Genomic DNA, 26,519 nt, shown 5'->3' on the forward strand with positions numbered 1-26,519 from the left:
AACTACAACCTGCCCCTATGGATGGGAGGCTGCACCTACCAGGGAATGCATTGATGTCAATGACGGCATGTTGGCCTGTTTGGTTGTTGATGATGACGTCGATGCCAAACAGGGACACGCCCAGCGCCTGCCGCAATGACCTGGACAATTCTCTGATGACATCATCGCTGGGTGGCTGAGACTCTACGTTCTCTCTCTGAGATTAACATAAATATTAAAGATTATTAGCAACAAAACTCATAAAGAGCTGGTGGTAGATTACCGCAGGAATAGGAGGCCCCTGTCCCTGTTACCATCCAGGGGGAGGAAGTGGAGAGGGTGGGCTCTTACAAGTACCTTAGGGTTCAAATCAATAAAAAACTGGACTGGTCCCACAACACCGACGCCCTCTTCAGGAAAGGACAGAGCAGACTGTTCTTCCTGAGGAGACTCAGATCCTTCAGTGTGTGCAACAGGCTCCTGGAGATATTTTAGCAGTCTGTAGTAGCCAGCGCACTGTTCTTTGCTGTGGTGTGCTGGGGCGGTGGCATCAAGGCTGGTGAGACCAGCAGACTCACCAAGCTGGTGAGGAAGGCCAGCTCTGTGGTCGGGCTGAAACTGGACAGTCTGGAGTCAGTGGCGGATGATGGGCAAAAATAAAGCCATCCTAGACAACCCCTCTCATCCCTTTCATGACGAGATGTGGCAAATGGGCAGCTCATTCAGCTACAGGATCATCCCCACCCAAGTTCAAAACTGAGCGTTTCAGGCGCTCCTTTGTGCCTGCTGCTATCAGACTGTACAACTTCAGTGTGAACCACCGACTAGGACACACACAGCCATTTCTCCACAATGTCTGGGCCACCCGAAACACTCACCTCTTCCTCTCCACTGTCTCTCTGCTGGACTGATTATATACACCACACTATTCCATATGATACCATATTATATTATATATAGATATTTTATTCTATGTTATATTGCAGTATTATACAACCTATTACGTTATATCACACACTAAGTTATACTATATACTGTTATATTGTTGTACTATACTATATATTAAATTATTCTATACTATATTATTACACTACTGCAACTTATATGATGTCTCATTTCCCTCACTATTTCATATATACTATGTTAATGTTTAATTGATCCATGTAATGTATTCTATATTAAGACTCTACTATTATTACTAATAATAGTAATACTAATATTTAATAATAAGCTATTGCACTGTTCAGTCCCTGCACTGTTCTCTTTTGCACTACCACCATTGCACACAGTCTGCCATAGCACCTTTAACTCTTTACATTTCTGTGAGTGATTTTTATGTATGTGAGATATATGTGTGTTTGTTGTGTTATGGTTGTCTAAGTTACTGGATGCCTAACATTTCCCTCGGGATGAATAAAGTATCTATCTATCTATCTATCTATCTATCTATCTATCCATCCATCCATCCATCCATCATGTCATTTGTCTCCAAATGCTATAGTTTACAGTTTATATTATGTACCTCTTATTATTTATTTACTTTGTATACTATTATTATCTGTATTTATCTATGTTGTTATAATCACGTTTTTAAATCACATGGCATAGTAGTCAGTGACATTGTGGACGTACCGTGGTCAAGTCTGAGGAGGACTCTGGTTTGGAAACATTGTGGCTGTTGAAGAAAATTGCTTCCCTGTCTGAAAAAGAGACAAGAGGAAAAGGTGAGGTTGAATTTTAAAGAGCTTTGACTTCACTTTGACATGCTCTGCCAGTGCAGTCATCTATAGACATTTCTCATATCTGACACTAGGTGGCAGCAGAACTTAACTGGTTACACAGAGCAATGAGGCAACCAGAGCTTTACTGAACGATTGTCTTCAATTACTGATTTCAACACCTGGTATAAAGAAACGCAAACCTAAGAACAACCGCCCCTGGCGTCTTTTAATCTTTAACCCACTCAGTAATAACTACATCATGTTGAGTATTCACTCATGAGCAATACAACATATAAGTTGTTTGGCTCAGGCCACAGATTTTCTTTGAAGCAGTGATAAATGCGACAGGATGAACTTCAGAATGTATTGCACCTTTTCTTTGTTATCATTGTAATGATTAACATTAGAGTGTTGGTTGGAAGGTAGAGGAGAGGAGTGGAGTGGAGGGGAACAAGTAAATTCCATCACTGTCCAAATAAATATGCCCCTCGGCTTGTAGAGGGTTGTGATAATGAAGTGTTAGCCAGATGCACTAGTTCATTCCCACACTGAATGAACAAACCACAGTTTAACTCGACAGAAGCATGGGGAGGAAGACTAGATGAGACAGAACATCTCTCAGTTATTTTAAGTTCTTTCCAAACACTAACCCCTACCTCTCTTTATCTTCATACCTCTCTTTTATCCGGACTTACAAAACACGACGTGTAGCTCCATGCACAGTGATCTAAACGCTGTGCAGATGTAACACTGTGGTATGCTGCCTTATGTGTTTGACAACGGCTGTGCTTTTCTGCTGCACTGCTCAGCATTCCAGGCTGAAAGCAACTGTTCTCTCTGCACTATTAACACAAAGCAGACTACTACACTGATGGTGAAACTGCTTTGCATTAGGGCCTTTACTGTGTTACATGCAAATACTGGAGACATTTGTGCCAGGGGACAACCTTGTATTCAAAGTTGCATCATGGGTAAAGCTTCTGACACGTTTAGTGGAGAAAAACACATCTCCTCTTGTTTGTTTTCAACAGCATGTACCAACAGGGCAAAACTCAATTTCACTCTGCTGCATCCTCTAAAAGGGTGAATAGGTCCAATCACAGGGACTATAAAGCCATTTTGTGAGGTCTTTCATTGGGTTATTTGGAAAAGCCGTGCAACTAGTACAGTCCTTAGCAGCCCTTGGACTTCCCCGCCTGTCTCTCTCTCTGCATGTCTGTCTCCTTACCTGCTGGTCCAGCAGGGAAGTTCTTCAGTGAAGGCCTCTCTACCACGGTGTAGGAGTCTCCCACCACAAACACCTTGTAGAGCACAGCGTTGTGGTTGATGAAGCTCTGGATCACACAAGGAGGCTTCACGTCCTTCAGGTCTTCTTCACTGAAGATAATGGCCATCTGTGGATAGCAGGACACAGTAAATTACACGCTTAAACTTAAAAAGGAAAATATTTATCAACCAAAATAGTTGTTCAACAAGTCTAGTTAAATCCTAACTTAATTCAATGCAGTGAGTGTGAAGGAATGAAAACTATTTGGCCAGCCTGACAGGGGTATTGATTTCAGCTGATTCACAAAGATACATGAGGCACAGCACTTTATCTGATTTTATTGTCTGGACTTGTTTTACTGCTCACACAAAGCAAACTGTGGAGGGTGTGAGTGACCTCTGAGCCCTGTGGCCTCTTACCTCGTGGGAGTTGGTTCCATGAGCCACCCGTGTTTTGCAAACTGAGGAAGAAAGAAAGGTGAGGAAAAGCGGAGAATTTAGCACTGTAACCGTACTTAGTGCAGTCATGTAATTTCAGCAGGGGAACAAAACCTCTCACACGCAGGCTTTTTCTTACAATTTGACAGTGAACACAGAAATGTGAGACAGCTACAGTACAATTAGTGGTCAACAGTACAATATTAGATCTAAATAATGTATATGGAGTATAGATTTAAGTCATCAATATCTAGAGGATGACTGAGATAAAAAGAAAACACTTACTGAAGGGGAATGTGAGTCCTTGCCTCTTGATCTGCTCCAGAACATCTGAGCTGCACTCCGTGTTCAGGACCATGAATGGAGGAGAGCAAATCCTTTCATCTAATAAAAAGAGAAGTAAAAGAAGGTGGAGGGAATTAGAAGAGTTAGAGACTCCAAAGGTCTTGGAAAATTTCAGTTTAACAGAAATAATGATGACAAATGATTGTCAGATATTTTCCACTACGGGTGCAACTAATGATTATTTTTATCAACTAATCAGTTGATTATTTATTTATTTTTTTAAATTAATTGATTGCCTGGTATATAAAATAAAAAAAATAAAAATCGCTGATTTTGACAGAAGTTTTGACAGAAGTTACAAGTAACTAGAGGGGTCAAAGGTTATACGACGCCACTGGCAGGGGAGTAAAGGAAACGTCCCGTGTCAGAAATAAAATCACAGATTTCTCTGGGTTTGAAAATTGTTGCAAACATTTGGGATAGTGTAAGTACACAACTCAACAACAAATATCTAAAAACGACTATACCTATGTTATAATATAGAACATAGGTTTTTAGACATTTTAATGCAGAAACGCTACATATTGTACCTTAAAGGTGACATCTTCAAGTTGCTTGTTTTGTTCGACCTTCAGTCTATAACCGCTAAATATTACATTTCCAAAGATATAAAATAGAGAAAAGCATTGTGTTCGATTATTTTTCTGTCAATAAACTAATTGTCCAGGTTCAATTTACACCCTTGAAATGCATTTTTATCAATTCACATGATATACTAGTAATTCAATTTACATTGGCAAAGTAATGTTTAAGTAAAATCTTTTTCCTGAATTAGAACACTTGACACTATTCGTTCTGGTATCATGCATAGCCTACTTACAATAAAAGATTATGGTCAGCACATGCTCAAGACCTTTTTTCGACATGGGGAGCAGATTAGTCTTTCACACATGCAGACACACCTTATTTAAATTTGGCCAAATAATTATATTTATATTTCATCCTTGTGACAGGTTTAGACAACAAACACAGCAGAGGACATCTGATGCCCAAGGGGACAAATGACTCCTGTCATAAATAAAGCAGAAAGCTGCCAGGCCCTTCTGAGCCTCCTAAACAGCACACATACACACAGGACATGCTGAAATACAGGAAGACACGCAATCTCATGAGGAACAACTCACAGGTCAAACCAGCTGAGGACATTACAGACTCAACAGATACATCACCTGACTGACAGGCGTGATTGATAGCACACTGGATGACCAAACAGCCATACCTTAGCCATACCTTAATTAAACATAATGGAGGTCAAAACAAACACTCACCCATGTCCACCATGTTTCTACATCACATCGTGTTTGTTTACATCATATTTTTACATCACATCCTGCAGCGGCAGGTCGGGCAGTTCCGATAACAATGAAAATAAAACATCCTGCAGCTCCGTCATACTTCACCATATCAGGGCTCAGGATGCATCTATATTAAATGTTCTGCCTTCTGTAATTTCCCCTTACAGTAGGTACATGGGGGTGATAAGGCAGCTGGTTGGAGATCTCGCCACAGGAAATCAGCAAAGGGGCCAAACCAGGAGCTCGCAAATTGCTGATGACAAAAACAATAGAAACACACCGATTTTGTGTGCTGTGGGCCTCAGCAGTGGCAGGGCAGGGCTCTCTGCTCCCGCTAGTGCTGAGGTCAGGAGAATCTCATATGCATTAACTCCAGTGCTGAGTGTTGGGTGTGCACTGGGTCCTACAGATATTTACCCCTCCCACAGAAGCCAGATAGTGCCGACACACACGCACGACCAGTCACTTTTGGGAGCAGGAAGCCTGGACGGTTACCCATCAGTCATCTGTTTACTGGCTACAACCACGCTCATAATACTGCTGTTATTTTAGCAGGCCAGGAATAACAGCATAATGTATTTCAGGAAAAACAGTCTGGTAGGAAAAATAGCCCTATTACATCACTGATTTCACAAAGACTGATAGCGCTAAATTTTGTCAAACAAAAAAAACATCAAAAGAACCTTAACCTTGTCAAATGGAAAACATTTCAGGCTCCAAGTTAAGGATTTATAATAAAGAGATCAGGGATTGGAGAGTGTGGCCAAGTTTGTAATAGCGTGCATGCTTGGCTCTGGTTGACGCTTTAGGGATGAGGGGGTGAAGGGGATGGTGGGGAGGATCAATCTCTGGCTCTGTCTAAACACTGCATGCTCATAGCAGACCCAGTGGAGCCGAGGACGACGTTTACAGGACTCCTCGATGAGATGCTTTTCAAATGTCATTATCCAGTTACACTGCTTTTTTGGTTTTCCATCTTCTTTTATTTCTTTTCGGGACATCCGCTGCCCCCCCCCACCTGTCCTCTCTGTTACATCATATTCAAGCGTGCAAATAAATAAACTCTAAACTTCTAGGCAACAACTGGTGTGCATGAGAATGAACATAGAAATAATTTTCTTAACAGGCCTATTATAACACCTAAGAGTTAGATCATATCCTCCTTCTGGTTTCATGCATTAGGTGCTGAGGACAGCAGAGAGAAAAGTTACATTAAGCTACATAAAGTGCGGTGCTGTTTGGGTGGAAGGCTGAACTCTGCTGTTGCTATTTAGAGCTTGTTTCCTAGAAACTCCAGCATCCTTTCTCGCTGCTCTCTCTGCGTCACTATAATTTTAAATTGAACTCCAAACACGGCTATGTTCGGAGAGAAATGCACTTCTCAATGGCACGCTCTAAGAGGCTTACGCTCCAATTACAATTATGTGTTGTATATTTTCAAAAGAGAAATGTGATTGTTTTCTCCCAAAAATTTAAATCCTACTTTGATGAGTTATCTATAATTTATTGGCTATGACAAAGCCTTGCCATATACCTGACAGGCTGGAAATATTTTACTGTAGTTAGGCAATCCTGTGTGCCCACTTGGCTCATTGGACTTAGATGACAGTTTGGGTCTTAAAGTGTCTCAGTATTTGTCCGTCTTTCTCATGCTGCAACTATGCTTAAATATTGATCACTTGCATAAACGGGAGACTTGTTCTGTTCACAGGGACCTCTGATTAATATACAAATAAACCCAGAAAGATTTCAGTTTGTTTCAGAGGAAATTTTGCCTGTATTCAGGAGAATTAGTTCATCCTGAGCGAGAGAGGAATAAGCCTAAAACATTGAAAGAGAATTTGTTTTATAGAAGAGTTGACTTGACGACCGTTTCCGTCTATAAAAACAGTCCAAGATATCGAAACTCAAATATACACAGGAACCACTCGATTCATAACAAACAGTTATCTTGCTCTGGCTCACATTGGAAACAAAAAAGCAAGTGCCAAAGTTTGAATAAGCACAACTTTGAATCAGTGAGACTGATCCATTAGAGCTTGTGTAGACCTTGTCTGGCTATTTTCTATTAAACATATCATTAAGTTTGTATTCATTTAAAAACTGGGTCTACTTAACATTAAGGAGCCACTTAAATGCTAAAATAAGGTTTCCAGAGAAAGCACAAGAGTATCTCAAGTGCTTCCTACTATTGAGTACTATTCTGAGTAATGCAAACTGTGAAGGATGGCAGGCTCTCTCTATGGCCTTTTAGTACTGGGTTGCCTTGGCGGCTGCTCCAGGACTCTATGGCCTCTGCTGATAAGGAGGAGGAAGTGGCTGTTTCTAAGAAAGCAAGGTAGACGTTCCACACTCTCCCGTATTTTACTCTGACCTTAACCCAGTTCTCTCTCTTTTTGTTTTCTCATGACGAAATTCTATTTATCCTTGGCCGCATGCTGTTTTTTCTACAATCAATCGGTGTGGTGTAGGATTATAAAGCTTACACTCCATGCTTGTGTCTAAACCAACAGCAATTGTCAGGGAGGTTTGCTAAGCCGGCCTAAATGTGAGCAGGGAGCACCACTTGCATTAATGCAGCCAGTGAGCCATCTTACTCTTGAAACCTAATACACACAATAAGGCAAGGTGAGGCAATTTATTTATATAGCAGAGTAAGACACAGATGCATCTCATACTTTGTTGTGCAACAGCCATCATGTCTGTTCAGATAAAAAGATGTCTTCTTGTGGTTCTAATCTATTTTAAGAAACTAATGACGCTGCCGACATGCTGAAACGTAACTGATTCAATGTTTTGACACCAGACTGCGGTCCCTCAGAGTCATGGACGATAAAGTGAAGTACTACTTAAAAGGTTTACGTTCACTGCCATGTACGGTGTTAAAGGAAATGTGGATGAGTCACAGGTGTGTTTACAGTGAGTATGGGTAGGGAATGTGCTCCTGTCGTCATTGCATTTCTCTACTTCCAGCCAAATTCATCTCCTGCTGATTAGTTTATGGTCTCAGTGACAGAGGAAGGTTTTGAACTGACTCCGAGGCAAGTTCTGATCTTTCAGTGAGAAACCTACACAGAGCCAGGTTTATGCTGGGTTCAGGCAGAGGGAAATGGAGAGGTGTATGGAAGTATATCTGTTTACTCTTCAACTTTTTTTAACAACTCATTTTCACCTTTATTTTTCTAAGTTCACAAATTCAGAATTCAAAATTCAACGTTAAAAAATTCAATATACCAAATTCCGATGCAAAATACAATGTATAAAATCCAACTAATATATTTTCAAATTGCTCAAATTCAATAGGCCAAATTCAGCTGCAAAATGTAAATAAAATTCAGTGTTAACATCCGGGTCAAAGCAATCGATTCTAGATTCAGAGCAGCAGTCAGAGGAGTGGGAGAGCACCGTCTGACGAGGCAGAGAGATACGTCTCTCTTTAACATACTTGTAAATAATAAACAATGGCATATGTTATTTAGCCTTAAGGGGAAACAACAAAGCTTATAATTTTCATTCATTTATTGGCTTATTTAAAACAGGGACAGTGTACAATACAATTCCATAGACGTGCATTTGTTGCGTAAAAAGGGGAGGAGAGGAATTATGATAGCATAGCCCCCAGCCGGCAAAAATTAAACATCTGCTCTGAAGCATCATGTAAAATAATTCAAGAGAGGCGATAGCGCCGTCATACGTTATCCATGTTTCCTCTCTGGAAGTGAAGAGGAAAGACAGAGAATCTGCAGATGCCACAACTCTATCCTTTTAATAACATTAGACATGTTGCGTGAGGAAGAAGGCCGTGTCCATGGAATCAACAGTTCCTTTATTATTTTTTGACATCTTCTGTGTTTATATAATATTGAGGACTGGAAGAGGAACAGAGACAGTAATGCAAGTAAAAATTCATAATTTAAACCGATGACATGCTGGGTATTGACTCTACGCGGCAAAGTGGCACAGCAAAAAAAACTAAAAACACTTAGTTGCCATTTTATTAGTTACACCTAGCTAAAAGAAATGTAGTCTAATACAACAGTCCAGCAGTATATTTACCTTCAGGGTTTTTTACATTCAGTTTTTGTTGAAATTGTTGTTGTTTGGGATTGATTGACCATTATGGTGGCTGCAGTTTGCAGTGCTGTTAAATTGTATTGCATTATACGGAGTGGTGTGTCTAATATTTAGTCTACCCACACTTCCGAGTAGTATGCGGAATTCAGCAAGACTAGAACTGTGGCGGCCAAAATGACAATAAAATTGAATCAACACCTCTCAAAAGAATATCATAAACTTCATGAAGGTAAAATTCATTACAGGGCTTTTGTATTAGGGCGTTTTCACACCTATAGTTTGTTTGCTCTGGTCCGAATCAGTTGATCAGTTTGTAAACTTGGAGCGATTTCCCCTTGTTTCGGTTTCGTTTCACACCTGGAAAAATCCAAGTGTACCAAAATGTGTTAAATACAAATCAATCATGTTCACTCCTCTTATTGGTCGGATGTGTCTGGGGCAGGAGCAAGAAAGTAAATACAGAAAGAAGGTCCTATGTGGACTAGTGCATATTAATAAACAACGTTAATACGTATGCTCTGCTCACAGAGACTTCGCTCTGCTCTGCTGGTGTCTGACTCCAACTTTAGCGGCGGCTGATTTGACCACGGGGATGCGAGTGGCGGACGGCGAGCTTGACTGCTGTCCATTTCTGTGAGAGAAACACCGCAAGCTGCTACAGTTTGCATGCTCTGCCACATTGCAGACTGCTAAGCACACCTGACTACAGGATCATTTAGCTCAGACTTGCGGGGTATATATAGTCGGTGCGGTTCGAGGTCGGATCACGTTCTCACCACAAACAAACCGCTCCAGAGTTCAATTGAAAGCGTACCGAGGCCACCTCATCAAACAGGTCTCGGTACCCTTGTTTGGTCTACTTTTGGTGCGCACCCGAGTGCAATGGCCGCGTTCTCACCTGCCGAAACGAACCGCAAACAAACTCTAGTGCGATTTAACCAAAGTAAACAAGGCAGGTGTGAAAAAACCCGTAGACAGCGTTAGTTTAAGACACGTGTACCCAATAAACTGTGTGTAAATTTGCACATCTCACGAAATAAGTGTTGCTGAAAGCTTGGTGACGTAGTGACTACTTGCGCTGTCTGTCGCTAACCGGACAATACGTTAAGACGGTTATTGTGAGCAAGTTTGTGGGAGCCTGTTATACACAAGTGTCACCAAGTTACATGGAACATCTCACCTTGCATACAGCTCTCTATCCTGTTGATGAGCTGGTAGGATTTGCAGCGGTCCAGCAAGGTTCGGATGGCTGGAAGGGGGTCCAGGACGATGGTCTCGGGGTGGGCATCAATGTAGTCCTGAAACACATTTTAACACTTTTTATTTACTTATGTTATGACATCATTATTATATATGATGTCATAATGTACATATTTAAAACAATTGTTTACATCTCTTACTGCAACACTAAAAGCAACAACCAGTGTGACTGAATGAATCATTCATCTATCAACACAAAATAAATGGTCACATTTATGCAATTTTATACACACACACACACATTGAAATAGGCATAGGGGTCAACATTCCTCACTCTGTATATGTGTGTGTGCTAGAGTGAGCGTGAGATGTATGCCAGCGGGCCTGTGAAGGTTACATCACTGCATCTCTGCATGGCCGGCTGTTAGGTCAGCGTGAGGTTTGCTATTTTACATAACTGCACTCCCCTTCTCTTGTCGGCTCTCCTCTGGCTCTGTCCCCACACCACCTCCTCTCCACTTTGCAGCTCTCCATGCTTTCCACATTTCCATCTCTGTTTTGTGGATTTCTCTGCCAACCATCCCTTCCAAGCAATTTTTACTGACTCAAACGCTTTTTGTAGTTGGCTGTCTGCACATTACACAACCAGCCTGCCCGCTCACATCACAGCCCTTTAAAAACACCACAGCTTCACTGTCACATACGTTTCTTTGAAAGTAAACACACGCGACAAGGTCTGACATCAAACACACATGTACAGCTTGGGGGAAAGAAATCCCATTTGTGAACCGACTCTTTTAACAAACATTGACGCATGCAGCATGTAAACAAATGCCTTTGCCTTGACATGAAGGACCCATCTGTAAGATTTGCCGGGATCTAACAGGCAATGCTGATCAAATCCAGTTGAGCGGTTATGTAAGGCAAAAAATAAATCCAAACTAATCTTCCAGGAGTTTAGAGGAATACTCTGCTGGTAAGGATTGTCACTTGCCGATTTCTGCATCCCAGAGGAAGAAACATTTAAACACAGACAAGAGGGGGAGGTGAAATGAAAATGAGCACTGGCTAGCAGGTGTTAGAGAGGAAAAGAGCCAGACGCATGTCAGTGTGGGTGTAACAGAGTGGATATTAAGGCTGCACATTTTCTGTTCGTTTTTCCGGGCAGATCTGTTTCCGTAAGGAAAACAACTGTTCCAAATCTCAGAATATGGTCAGTAGAGGATGTAATCTGTACTACTGGTTATAAACCATGTCTGTGATGCCACAGGCATCAAACCTAAAGTGGTAAATAATGTTTAGCATGTATATGAACCCCAACCACATGGATGGGATTTACCACATCAGCTCGAGTGACATAAGCTGTCGATCACAGAGAAGCACACTAGACTAGAAATTTAATTATGTTTGTAGCACCTATATGGCAGCAAGATAAACTGACTGAATGCCAATACAAGATACAAAAGGTCAGCAAACTAATGGGTCATTCCTTAAACCAAAGCCTCCTACACAGACTACTACAATGATCATCAATGTCCTCATCATTACATGCAGCTCTAAAATCATGCTAATAATATTTGTCCTAGGTCCGCTTTGCACACGGCTCACACCTCGGGTCACTGAATCACCAGAGCGCATCCCAGCCTGACATTTTGTTTAAAATAAAGATGTATTTTAGAGAGGAAGGCTTATTCCCTCCACCACACAAACGGTTACTTATGATCACAGCTGTGTCACATTAGAAATGCGCCAACACTTATATCTCAACGAAATGTAATCAGAGAGGACAGCTGTGTTCAGGTAAATAGCCAGAACTAAACAGTTACAGACAGGAATGAGCCACGAACCCGAGCTGTTGATTTACCAACTAATACTTGATCCAATCTTATTATCTACAGTCACAAGCTTTAGTTGGTGAGTGGAAGAATGACAATGAGAAAAGCCTGCCCAAGTGGTTTGGATAGTTAAAGGGGTGGTTCAGAATTTTGGACATAGGACCTCATTTCCAAGTTAGCCAGTGTGTTATTTATCAGTGGAGACAGTTTTCAACACCTTTCATCCAATCCTTCCAGTTGCAGAGTTTGCTGGTGCTAGGCTAGCGCAAGTCAACAGTATCTGCTAGCCTGCCATTAAAAGCAGTCTTACACACTCCACAGTACACCCGAGGCAAATAAATTATAACGCCAGACTATCGATGTAAATGTCTGTTGATAAAATAATGTTAGAAGTAAAACTACCCTTGCATCTCAATGATCGCATTACATTTTGAGGGACTAGTTTCTCTGCAGCGGCTGAATTTTACTTAGCTCCGGTTAGTAGTACTGCGCCATAAAGTAAACAGAGAAGCGCACTCCAGTCGGGAAACCTAGTAGCTGCTGGCTTGGACATCAAGATACCGGTGGAGACCCTACTCAAGTGGAAAATGTGTAGTGATCATTTTAGACCAGACAACTTTGAAAAAACCCGCAATCTAAAAGGACCACAAGTCACTGACAATGAATGCGGTTCCATCCGCCTTTCCAGATGCACCAACAGCTACTGCTGAACAGGTAATAACTTTCGGTAGGCTACTCTAGCTAATAAAGCTAGCCCCTTTCATAACGTTAGCCTAGCTGCTACTGATAGAGTGAGACTGACAACGTTAGTAAAACGTTACTGTTCAATGCATTGTGGAGAGTGACAACGTTAGCTAACAGTATAGCTACACTCTTGGTAGATACCTGGCTGGGCTAACCGCTAACTTTAGGTAATTGCTGACAGAAACGTCATGTAAGCTCGGACAGTTTACATGCAATTGCTAGCCCGTGTGCTTTCATGTACCGGTAATGTAATATATATATATAGCAGAAATTTGCCTAAAAACATAATCTAAAATTAGCAAAAATGTTATTTAAATCAGGTACTACCTGGTCAAAGAATAACTAAATAATATAACAAGTCTGATCCGACATTGTACTTCACAGTTTTTGATACTTGGTACTATAGACACGTCAGTCAGTGACAATATTGAGGTCCGATACCCATACCTATGTGATATTATCTTTTTAGAAAATACATGTAAATGTACATTATTTTCAAATTATGCGTACAACCCCGGAGTTTTCAAGAAGTGGAAATTATCAATTTCATTTGCCCCACTTTTGTATCTGTATCTGCACTCTTTATATCACCTATAAATACAAATGAAGATAAAGATGCATACAGTACCTGTACTCTTTGCACCAGCAGCACGGCCTGTGAATCATTCTGGTCAGCCTCCAGGATGAGATCAGTCAGTTTGTGGATGATGACGTCCAGGGGACCCTGCTCCTCCAGAGGCTGGCTGAGGTCCAGCTAAGGAGAGAAGGACAGCCATGGGTCAAGGTTTATGGTGCAAAAACACTACTACGCTCAGGTATTCATTCATCACATTTAGAAATGGTTTAGTTTACCATAGCAATCAATCATCCAGAAAAAAAAACATGTTCTTTTATTTAAAGCTTTGCAGCCAAGAGTGTCTCTTAGCTCTTAGCCAAGAGTGTCTCTTAGCTGCAAAGTATTGCCTTATGTTACTTACTGCATTTATAAAACTGCAGTGGTACACCATTCTAATAAAAAAAGGTGAAAATGTTCATTGAAAATCTGATTCAATTTTCCCATAATGCCATGTACCACTATTAGTGGTTCCTCTATTACAAGGAGTATAGTATTTGTTTGATTATTTAACAATTAAAAAAAACTATTGCATTGACACTGTTGCAACTCTTTTGTCTCAGGCGGGTGAGGTGGAGAACGGTAAAGCCAACCAATAGTATACTTCATACAAAATCAAAAGCAAGTTCTCACAGGCAGTATGGTAGGTTTTCGACCAAAAGACAAAAATCTATTAAATCCACAGTTTGTTCAGGCCTCAAGTCAGAACTTGCTAAATTTTCCCCATGTTCTCTTTTACTGCCCCCAACATATTGTTGCTTGCAGTTAGTTAACAAAGTCGTATAATTTCCATTTTTTGTGTGACCTTTGGGTATAATTGTTTCCCTTTTACCTACTGTTTAGTCACACCACATTTATCTTATTTGCATGCTGAAAAAAATGCAATAGGGAAGTTTATCATATGTATCAGACATCCTTCATTATGGACGTACTTATACATGCACCAGTGCACTGGCCAGGCAGCTGAGGTAGGAGTCAGTAATGGTGAAGTCAAGGATGTACAGTACAGAAATTATCATATGCATGAGACTGAAAGCTCAGAGTGTAGAAAAACATAAATCTACAGTATATACAGCAAACTGCAGTATTTACTAAAATAAACTCACTAAATTATAACTAAAAAAGTTAATTAAGGTTATTTAATTAAAAAAAATATATATATTTTTTAAGAAAGGGACCACTAATGCTAGGAAATCATCAATCTGCCATTACCCTCCTCATTTATACTCACAATCTGTCAATAGAAAAGAGTAATCTCGCCACACCATCTGCTCTAGGAAATAAATATAGTTTCTTTTCTGCCTCTTTGGTTAGAAAACAACATCAGTTCTGATTCTAAATCATTCTCTCCCTCTTTTATTTATAGCTCCAACTTTGGTGCAGCCAGAGTTTATGTTGTGTTTGTTTTGAATTACACCATCAGGATTTATTTCTGGTGTCATCTATTTTACTATAAGTTACAAACTTTCTCTCCCTCTGGCCAGACCTGCAGTCTCGCTGAGCATGTTCGACAGCCTCTGAGAAAACACCAAATTAGCATACGTTTGAAGTTTAACGCAGCCGAAAGACTGACTGCACTGGCCAAAGTAGTTCACGATTACTCATAGGAGCTCTTCAACAGTGATAAAACTTTTGTAGGTCAGAGACACACACACACACACATGCTAGGATATTGCAACCAATGCTGAGCCCACTGCTGATGAAATGGCAGTCCAATTCACAAAAGGCCTATATTCTGGCTGAATGTGTCCAGTTTGTTGGGACAAAGGGAGCCTAGTTAGATTTGTGTGAGAGACCCATTTTAAAGTTAGAAAATGCAAGGGTGCTTGGAGTTGACTGCTTTTCCCCCTGCTATTATGTTGCTACATAAAAGGACCTTCTGAATTTGAAAGGCAGGGTTGTGTGAAAGAAGGACAAACAGACTGTGAGAGAGACAGATAAAGCAGCCTTCAATACGAGGCTAGGCATAATATTACTGAAAAAGTCCATATAAGTGAAAGTATATTTTGACACAAACTAATCACAAATCACTGGCTACACATGAAGCTATGTGTTTTCTAACAGCAGTAATACAACTGTTGTAGTCTTGATTTATTTTGATTATACTTAGGCAAACACTGTGACAAATAATTTCATATATATATATATATATATATATATATATATATATATATATATATATATATATATATATATATATATATATATATATACACACACACACACACATATAAAATGTATGTAAAATTAAATTATGGGACTAAGAGACAACTGAAACCAGAGCAAACACAGCAACGTTGCACTGACACGACTGTATCACAAAGAGCTAATTGTGCTGGTTGTAGTGCTGCTGTTGCTTAATGCAGTCATAGACTAACTCATTAGCTAATCATCAAATGGGGATCACCTGATCGTTACAGACAAACGAGACAATTCACCAACACCTGTGCAAATAAGCCAGAGCCGGGCAGGACCCCACTGTCCTTTGTACTGTTCAGATAGTACGCAAACCGAGAGCGACCACACCTTAGTCACACTGGAGTGTCAAGATCAATGCAAGATAACTGTAAAACTGTACAGAGTCTCAGTTGGTTTAGGGTTGGCCACAGTCAACCTGTCAGTTAAGCTGACATTTTCTGGTTAACCATTGATGGATAGATGACTAATTGGCATCCTCTTGGTCCTGCCCTGAAAAGTCAATTGCACTTAGTTGTAACTCTGTCAGTTGATTTAGATACCATGTTCTTTACACTCAGGAAGAACAATGTCCAACCATAGTTTAGGGCCTAATCGTGCATGTGTGTGCACATTATGCTTACATGCAAAGACATTTCAACACACACACACCCTGTAATGTTCAAGTCAAGCTGCATTTCCTTAAGAGCTTATTATGCTACATTAACACGGCATGTCTTTCCTTGCCTTAACAGTGTTGCATCTCATTCTCCTCCTGCCTGTAAAAACATGCCCTTTAGCTCAAAAGTAGTATGCCAACATGAGCTGCAAAAATGTATACAAGGCAATGAGGCTGAAAGTGTCCAGAGACTCTAGCAGGTTTGCTAGAATTGACACATGGACAACTTTTTTAAATCGAGTGCATCTGTATGAGTGCAGGGCCTAGCACTAAGGGAGGGCTGAGGTTAGGTGTGGGTGATATGGATAACATTCTCTATCACAGTATATGTGTTTATATATATATATATATATATTTTCAAAATCAGACAAGTGCAAAATCTTTTTGCCAAAAGTAGAAGACAGTGGCTGATAAAGTATTTACACAGTACATACTAGAACATTGTGGATCAAAACTTATGATGCATGGTTGAAGTCAAATATTCAGAGTTAAAAAGAAATATTTAATCAGAATCAAAACAGTATGATTACATAATACAGAAATGTAAGGGCCAGGTTTAAAAACAAACTGCAGACGTTTTGGTGACTCAGTTTCTCAACAGTCCAGTTTGTTTATTTTAAATCATGTGGTAGACAGAGGTGTGGCATATGGCAGATGCATAAAACACATTAACAAGCTGCCATGACCTTAATAGCACTGTCTTGGTGGGTCAACACTCACATAAAATGTGTTGTCACCTGTGGATAAACTATTACTGGGCCCATAACACTACGAGCAGCAGTGGTGACGGGGCCTCAGCAGCGGCGTGAGGTACAGCAGGTCGGTGAAAACTGAAGCGGTCGCTTTTCTGTCTAGTTCGGAGTGTCAGCGTGGCAGAGCTGGGAATATTTCTGTAGTTCGCTGAGACATGGCTTTTAATCTTTTGCTTACACAACACAGAGGGCCCATCCACAGCCTGGCCCATCCACAAAAACAGGACTCTACATCGTGGGGGTAAACACCCACTGGCAAAGACACATCGCGGATGATGAAGCTCTCCTCTCCCTGTGCGTAGACAGAATGACCCCGCTTTAGAGCTCATCCAAAAACCCAGCAGTAAAGTCACTGATGTCCTGCTAAATGCTAAAAGCAGAAATGTCAGCTGAGGTCTTTGCAGGTCTCTTTGGGACTAAGTGCTAGCAGCGGGCCATAGTAGTGATGGACAGCATAGAAAACACACTGGATTCTGGAGAGAAAGGGTAGGTCAGGGCCAGTATATTTTCAGCTTTGATGTAGCTCCACGGTGGGCCCAAACTATACCCCAGGGAAATCTAACAATGGTGATTTTTAACAAACAGCAGGGACAGAGAACACATGTGTACTTCAGTTTGACACAATAGTGCACAAATAGGGTGAACACAAACCGTATCAACCATTGTTTGCAGCAGATTTGTCTCTGTGTCTGCTTTGCCATTGAGATGCTTCATCCTTTATACTGTATGTCTCTTTCTGGTTGCCCTCAGCTGGATCTAATCTCCCCTGGCTTTCGCTTTGTTGTCAGACTAGCCCAGAGTGCAGACAGACGTGATAAATGATTTATGTTCATGTGGCCATACCTCACATGAAGTGCAAAACTAAAAATGAGTGGGGATCAACATGAAGAGGGTCAAACTGGAAGCTCATTGGCCGTCTACTCAGCATCCCTGGAGTCCTCATTGCTGCTGACTATGTTGTGCACTGGAAGCTTTTGAGGCAACTGCTTTTCAAAGTTTATCAATTAATAGACTGTATTGAGTTATTAGCTTAATCATTAATACATGTATGTTAACTGAAGAGACTCTGCGGTTAGCTGAAGAACATTTTTGAAAAGTGGCTAAATCATGGGGGATTTAAAAAAAATATATAAAAAAACTACTTCAGAAGGAAAGAGTCTTCAGACCTCTACCAGTTCTACTGAGAATGGCTAAAGATAGTTAGGGAGATAAACGAGTCACGATGGAGGTTATCTTGGTCAAATTGATGTATATCTCATTCATCGTCATCTCCACACTCAATTCAAGACTCCTAAAACAAAAAACGATATACTTATTAAAAATAATGCCCACCAAACAGCTTCCTTTGGATGGTGGTAGACTGGAGGACCAATAAATACCATATAAAGACAATCTTCAAAAATTCAATATGTGGGTGAGATACAGCAGCATGCCTGAAATTAACTTTAAATTCCTAAGCACTTTTCATATAATAAAAACGGTAACTCAATAACTTTTTATGGACAGCCCACTCTTATAATGGCTATTTGATGTGATTGGTTCTCTGTGAGTGAATATTGGCTTCCTTAAGGCCGAGCCTGGTGAGTTAATCGCATCAGCTCTGTGTTACAGACTAATGTACAGAGAGCGCCAGGAGGATGGCTCTCATGAGCTCAGGGCTAAGGGGTCAGTATTGACCCCTTAGCTGCACATCACTTGGAGGAGTGAGAGGAAGCATGGAGGGATGAAAAGTAGAGACAAGGTGAGCGTGATAATTGGTTACTTAAAAAAAGAGATAAAGTGGAAAGACGCTAGAGGCTAAAGGAGCAATCATGTATTGTCAAACAAAAGAAGAACCATCTGTTATTTTTTTGTTCTGTCAGTCCTGATGGGTATACATGTAGATGTTTTCCCACACTAGAAATGGAAATATAAAATGAGCTCCCTGGGGCTTCCAGATTTAGCAAAGATCTGTTTACACAGGGTGACGTCATAAACACTACCAACCCTCTGGAGGAGCCAACCTCTTGTGGCAAATACTATATATCGCTAGGTGAAGTGCAATGTTAAATATCTAGTAGCCTATAAGTCATTTCGACTTCTTTTTCATGTTTTTGATTTAGTAGATCGTAAGTAACATACTTTAACAGATACTTTAACAGATACTTATTTTCATTACTGATTAATCTGCGGATTATTTTCTTGATTAATCGATGAATATTTTGGTCTAAAAATGTCCGGAAATAGTGAAAACCACAATATCTCCAAAACCCAAGGTGACATCTTCATGCTGCTAGTTTATTTCGACAAACAATCCAAAACACTACAGTTTCTGCTTGTTTCTGCTTGTAACAAGGCTGTGAAAAAAAACATGGTTTATTCTGCCAGAAAAAGCCTAGGATTAACTTATCCTTGGATATCCAAGGTTGAGTTGTTATCGTCAAGATCAGCTATCTGTCTACAGGACCACAGGAACAAGGTTAGGTGATTCAATTGGCTGCAAGAGATACGGTGGTGATGGTGCAGTGGATATGACACATGCCTTTGGTGTGGGAGACCCGGGTTCGATTTCCACTGCGATACATCAACCAATGTGTCCCTGAGCAAGACACTTAACCCCTAGTTGCTCCAGAGGCGTGCAACCTCTGATATATAGCAATTGTAAGTCGCTTTAAGCGTCAGCTAAATGACATGTAATGTAATACATCTGCAGCTATGTATTACTCCAGCCTTCTAGAGAAGGTTAAATGGACTCGTATCCACACAATAGCAAGATTGGGCTTAAATGAGGACAAGACCTACAGGAGAAAATATATAGAATAAGGTTTCAAATACATAATCTGACATTACAAATCGCATCATTGATTGAAAAATAACTAAGGGAAAGTCTAAGGGTTGCTGGGCTCAGAATTCACTTGTGCAATAGGAGAAGACAGCTTGGTACACAGACTTGTATAATGAGGCCAAAGCATTACAACGGCTACCATTATCTTCGCTTGTGATGCAGCCATGACAGTACAGGCAGCCGAGCCACCGGTGTGAATTCATAAATACCACTGGGTATGTGAGTAAACTGAGCTTACTCAATTGGCAGTGACAGCCAAGCTAAAAAAAAAAAAGAGAGTTACTGTTGATTTGTAGGTGAGGAAAAAAAAATAAAAATAGTGGGCAACAGGTAGTCCTGGAAAAAGAGTTATGGGGAAGCCCAAAGGGCTGTTTAAGTCCATGGATACCCTCAGCTGAGGGCTTGTGAGGATCTACTCTCCCAGGAGAGTGAATGCACAGTGGGAAACAAAACCCTGCTTACTTTGGGACTATTCCCAGGACAAGGCTCTTTGTGAGTGTGCTGATATCGTTAGCACAGCAAGAGGAAAAAAATAACCTCAAAGCAAAGAACCCCCCCCACCCCCCAAAAGCAAGAGACAGCATTAAAAAAGAAAAACAGAGTAAGAGACTGAGAGAAAAGGTCCTCCTCAATTGCAGAAAGCACTTTAACTGACAAGTACTTGTCAACACTGAGCTCCCAGGACTCAGTAACAATTGTTACTATGCTGCTGTATGTGCTGCATTTACTTACGGAAAGTGGTGTACTGTATTTACCAGAACATAACCCCTCTTTTACTTGAGCTAAGTAATCAATGGAGATACACCATTATTCTTTTGGTACATTGACATTATACAGAATACGTTGAAGTGAAAGGTTGCAGCTGGTCACATTTATGCAATTTTATATCATAAAATATTGCTGTAGGTGACACACACACACACACACACACACACTTTTAGGAGGTAACAAACTCACCATGGGTCACAGTAGAAATGTGAAAAATTTACAGTATGTGTAGTAAAAGGTTTTAACTTAATAAAATTGTGTCTCAACGGGAATATACATTTCTCTATTTTGTTACAGCAAAAACAAAAATAACAGTATCAGACAAAAATGTTGTCCACTTACCTGAACAACTTCTATTCCTCTTTTTCTGAAAAATAAGACAAAAATAATGGTCATTCATTTTACCAAAAGTAAACTTAAAGTTCATAAATAGACACTGTCATGCATCGAAAGAACCAATAACATGCAAGACGTTAATGTGTGTCAGGCACTATAGGTGAGGATGTCTGTGTTCTCTTTTCAGTGCCCAAAACTCATAGGAAGAAAAGAATGAACCAACAGACTATAAAAGGAAGAAATCCAACACAAAGCTAAGTGATGAAACTAATTTATTTTACTCGCAAAGTGAAAGTGATAACAAAGCACATTCCTAATTATTACTGCCATGTTATGAAATATAAGTTATGTAAAACGTGTCTTTGCATCAGTCACACTCACTGGAGACAGTTCCTCTCCATAAGAGGAAAAAAACAGAAACTCACCGGAGGTTTTAAACAATTTGACCCAATGGACAGTTACAGACATACTGACACATGAGCCTAGCTGTGCCTAGAATAGGTGTCAAACTAAATGAACCTGAATTATTCAATACATTTGTCTGATAGCAAGACAGCAAAGTAGGGCAACTGTGACTACAAATACAAAAATCCCATCCGAGAGCTGGAGAATATTCCTCTTTTTAAAAAGGGCACAAAATACTAGTCTTTGGATGTAATCTGTTGCGTGGCAACCAGCAGACCACCACAAGAGTGGAGTTGTTGGCAGAGGTATCTATGACTATCATAACATACTGTAGTGCAGGATTACACTGTACACATGAGGAACCTGGACTATTCTCCTTATCTATGATAGTACACAGCAGTATAAGCAACTGTTTACTGTGACCGTGCAATGACTTCTCTTTTTAAAAGAGTTTTTCTATAAATCTGTCAAAAGGCACAGAGGATGCCCCTCACCTATTTAAACCTGTTGGACTTATATTAGTCCTTACCCCACCACTGAGAGACAAACTGTCCAAACAGAAAGTAGAAGGAAGGAGGAGGCGGCATTGTCATATTGTTGATGGAACTGTCTTGTCAAGTGTCCTGTCCAGCTCAAGCCAAAGGGATTCAGCAAAATATAACAAGTAGCTTGAATGGCCAAAACACCACATCTCCTACTTGGTGGGGGGCGGAAGTACAAAACCGGTCCAGCAACAAAACCAACCCGGCCTGTCCAGCCCAGTTGTTTTTGAGGTAACTGGCCCATGGTAACAGCAGTGCAGCCATTCACCGCTTCACAACAATGTGGATATTTAATACTGCAGCTGGCGGGTTTCATGGGTGTGAATGGGGCCTTTAGTTTCATCCCCATCTCAGATGAGGAGAGTGTCTGCTCTCCTATATTGTTACACAGACAGCAGAATAAAAAGGGATGAAGGAGAAGGCCCAGCAGAGAATCGGGCCAAGGTCAGAACTTATTGAATAGGCTCGACACACAAGAAAATAGAGGTGCAATGAAAAACAAGACACTTTTTATTACACCATTTCTTACTAACACACAGTATCATATATCCATAAACCCTAAAGTTTGGCATTTATAGTACACCATAGACATGACTACTGCACTGCACGACAGTATGCGAATTCAAAGTTTACACGTGGGTGTGTTCGGAAATGTGTTGCTGTGATCGAGCAAACACTGGGCCAAGACAGATAAAGTAGGCCAACCAGGTGAAGCAGTATTACCCGTTTGGACTGTTGAAACTCTTGATTTGGCTGTTCCTTGAAATCAACGCAATCAGTCCATTATATGTTAATAGATTAATTGAAAGTGATACTCGCAATCACAGTCTTCTAATCACTGCAGTAAAATGTATTAATTTTGTGTAGCTCAATGTAATCTAGTCAGACTTGTTGTCCTAGAGCGGCTTTGCCTTGATAGGAGGAAGTGCCAATATTTTTCACATTATCCAAAGATGCTGAGGCTGGCTGTTCTCAAGGGCATTGCATTTTTTTTTCCAAATCAGGTATATGTGAGTCAGTAGGACGCCTTTACATTGCTGTGCAAGTCCATGAGACACAAACATAAACCCAAGTAGCTCTGACCACCAGGAATCCTGTACGTCCAGCTGCACAAGAAAGGCCAGACTCCACACTGAAGCATTCACAATGTCAGCTGCATGCTGAGAGGGAGAAAACCTACTCAGTCACTATTAAGAGTATGTTACTGGCACTTTCTGTTCTGTTCAGGTAAAACATTTAGTTTATTTTTAAAGTCCCACTTCAGAAACATGTATGTAAAAATACTGACACAGACATCTCTGCCTTCAGTAGAGGAATGTGAAAACACCTCTCTAATGACAAACACGTTACTAATACAAGTCAGTATAGTCAAGGTCTGACATTTTAAGGGACATAAACATTGGACAATTGTTTGAGTGGAGGGGGGACTTTAATAACACCACTTTACAAGTCAAAAAACCTGCACACATGTATCTGGTATGTAAAATCAAGGTGCATGAAATGGAATTCAAAGAGGGTGATATTGCCAAGGAAACGATTCCTTGATTAAAAATGCCATAAAAACAGTTGTGGTCAACAGGAATTTTATCTTGGTTCCATCTTTTCCTTCCTCTTGAAGATGACTTATGCTTTCTAACGTGGTATATGAGAAGGGAAATATGTTAGGGAAAGGAGAACTAGAAGACAAGTTTCATTGGCTGACTGGGAAAAAGCAGTCATGCGGTGATCATATTTAAATGTGTCGGTATTTGTTGTTCCTGTATGAAGGCCTTTTCATTTGACTTGATCTTTTGTCACAAACACTGCTTCTTAACACTTAGCCCCTGCCCTTCATATTAAACAGACCACAGTCCAGCTCTGAGGGAAGACGGGGGTAGGCAGGATGAAGAGGGTAGTTACTTGGAGGTTTATGAAGAGATTAAAAATGTTTTGTGGATTACAGTGTGGTAATCTGTGCTGGCTTAACCAGGTTGCTTTGTGAGGCAACAACCCTCTTGAAAAAAGGAAGCAAATTGCCTGCTCCAATGCACACTGACAACCTACCAGATCTACCAGGGCACATTCCTGCTAAAGCAAATAACTGAAAATGCAAAAATATTCATCTTTTAGACGCTGTCATCATTTGTGTTTTCAGGATAACTGCCCTCATAAACCACCGGCAGCTAGGCAATGTTGCAATGAGAGAGGATAAGTCTGCTGCCATATCTGGGAGCCACTCCCCAACCAGTATACTGTATAGCAGATATTGTAAATCAGTGAGAGTTAACTTCTCCTGAAGTCACCATCTGTTAAAAAATGCACTAATTTATAAGAACGTATAACATTTTACTTAGCTGGAGAAGGATAAACTACAACAACATAACATACATACAACACTTATATAGCTGCCCCTCTTAAGGCTGGAATACAAATCCTTGCTACAGTCAAAATACACCCTTGAACAAATTCATGTTATGACTATGCATTTGGACAGATAAGTCTCAAATAAAACTACAGGCACAAAGCTACAACTGGTCTATATGCTATCACACTGTTCCAATTACTACTAAACTAATCTATATAAGATACTGTAATGGTCAAAGATTAACTTTGTAGAATAAGAGCACATATTCTGGTTTAGATATGTAATCAATGCAGAAGAGATATATTTTATAAAACAGCAGAGAGAAAAGAAGCATAGGTGACACGCCTTATCAACTGTGCTTTTAGTAAACATGAAATGCTTAAAAAGGTGCAATATGTAATATATTTACTGTATTCAATCCAAAAAACTTACCACAATGCGTCAAAAGATATTAAGGAAACATGCTAAGTTGAAATACTATCTTTTCTGACAACAATGCAGTAGCCAGTATGTCTGGCTAGTCCACACAGCATTCTGGGATGGGAGGAAAACATGGTCTGGTTTATTGGCATTTCTTTAAACAGATCACAATCGTCTGGGCGGCGCTAAGCCATGGTGCTGCTGCAAAATAGCCTCTGGAAGGAACTTGTTTTGATGGAACATGTGTACGTTCAAAAGTTGTTTTAGTAGTGCAACAGAAAACTCAAGATTGGACAGATAGCTAGTCTAGCTAGCTGTCTGGATTTACCCTGCAGAGATCTGAGGAGCAGTTAACCAGTCCTCCTTAACCTTGTGCTTGTTGTGTGTCTCTGTTGTAACTCTTGCAGCAATTTCTCTCAGTGTCCAAAACGAATTTCTCCATGGGGAGACTAATAAAGATACTTTGACTTTAATAAATCCTCTTAACATCTCAAGGTATTGAGTTATTGATTAAGAGGAAGAGCAATGTATTTTAGCACACCTCTTAATTCACTGTTACATACATTGTTAGTGATGTCAGCCTAATGTATGTAAAACTTCTGTTAGTTCCTCTACAATCACTTGACCTGGACGCATCGAATTGGTATTATCCACATACCTGCACAAATCAGCAAAGGCCTGAAAATTCAGCTTCTTCATCTTCTTCTCGCTGAGCCAGTAGCCGACTCTCCGGCCTTTCAGAAAGGTCTGCATCTTCACTGTGCTCCTGTTCCTTCTCTGGAGGTAAAGTGTGTGACTGAAGGCTCAACCTGTACAAGCGAAAACAGGAAACCCCACTGTGACGGTTATCTCACAACAGCCAATGATGAGCAATGAAGGGAATAACGTTAGTTCGCGACTCGGTTTGCGATACGTTACTCAAACACAGCCAGAAGTGACGCTTTCTAACTTAACGTTACTAGTCTGCCTCGTGGAGCTTAGCGCCCACAGTGGTTACACTAACGTTACCTAGTTTCCGAACGTAGTATTACAGTGAATGTGGTTCAGCATCAGTGAGCAACATTCCCTTACCCCATTCTGCTAACCTCAACTGCTAACGTTAGCTAGCAAGTTGGGCAGTGACAATGTGCATAGCTAACCGATGGTATGCAATTAGGAAATATACGCTAGCTTGCTAACAGGGCTGACCAACGTTAAATGGCAGAACAGATTCATACCAAGTAACTAACGGTGGCTAGTTTGCTAAACGATGAAGCAACTGACTGAACGGTAACGTTAACTACGTCAAAGATAGGCTGTGGTGAGCTAGCATAAACTAACCTGGCAATTTTAGCACAGCTCCCCCCTGAATTTGTGTCCTCTTCAGAAACTAGCTTGGGTAGTTTCCCATTCTCGGTCCGTCCGGCGGAGAAGGAGTAGAAGTTTTCAAACAGGTGACAGATGTCAGGCTCAGCTGGACTCACGTTGAGATGTTCCTGGTGCTTTCTCCCTCAGTCTCTAGATTGAACTGTCTGCACACACCCAGGATCCAGGAGACTGATGCTACCTTCACGAGCCCCTCGGAAAATACCACTCCTGGCTGTATCGAATCACAGTCTGTCCTGATTTCACGTGTTTTGTGCTTTCATTATCGATTAACTTGCAGATTATTTCCCGAGTAGTCAATTAATCGAGTTGTCTATTACATTTCAGTAATGAAATTCCCATCTCAGTATACCAGATATATTGTTTTGTTTGGCCAACAACAGTCCTAAACACAAGGAT

General features: G+C 40.5%; 1 protein-coding gene across 2 annotated transcripts in view; it reads right to left on the bottom strand.

Annotated features, from left to right (window-relative positions):
- The window catches only part of LOC144534828 (inositol-tetrakisphosphate 1-kinase-like), a 28,143-nt gene extending 1,843 nt beyond the window's left edge, over positions 1 to 26,300 (bottom strand). The window contains exons 1-11 of one of the 2 annotated variants that reach the window (XM_078276882.1): positions 26,076 to 26,300; positions 25,414 to 25,564; positions 21,051 to 21,075; positions 13,526 to 13,651; positions 10,299 to 10,416; positions 3,690 to 3,788; positions 3,387 to 3,427; positions 2,929 to 3,094; positions 1,612 to 1,679; positions 337 to 597; positions 40 to 196 (exon numbers count right to left, since the gene is read on the bottom strand). In XM_078276882.1, coding sequence (XP_078133008.1) covers positions 40 to 196; positions 337 to 597; positions 1,612 to 1,679; positions 2,929 to 3,094; positions 3,387 to 3,427; positions 3,690 to 3,788; positions 10,299 to 10,416; positions 13,526 to 13,651; positions 21,051 to 21,075; positions 25,414 to 25,508 — 1,156 coding nt within the window. In that variant the 5' untranslated portion in view covers positions 25,509 to 25,564; positions 26,076 to 26,300. The remainder of the gene's footprint in view (positions 1 to 39; positions 197 to 336; positions 598 to 1,611; positions 1,680 to 2,928; positions 3,095 to 3,386; positions 3,428 to 3,689; positions 3,789 to 10,298; positions 10,417 to 13,525; positions 13,652 to 21,050; positions 21,076 to 25,413; positions 25,565 to 26,075) is intronic. The other variant, XM_078276883.1, reaches the window with a different exon arrangement.
- Positions 26,301 to 26,519: the final 219 nt, after the last annotated feature.

The sequence above is a fragment of the Sander vitreus genome, chromosome 20 (assembly GCF_031162955.1).
Source record: "Sander vitreus isolate 19-12246 chromosome 20, sanVit1, whole genome shotgun sequence".
NCBI lineage: Eukaryota > Metazoa > Chordata > Actinopteri > Perciformes > Percidae > Sander > Sander vitreus.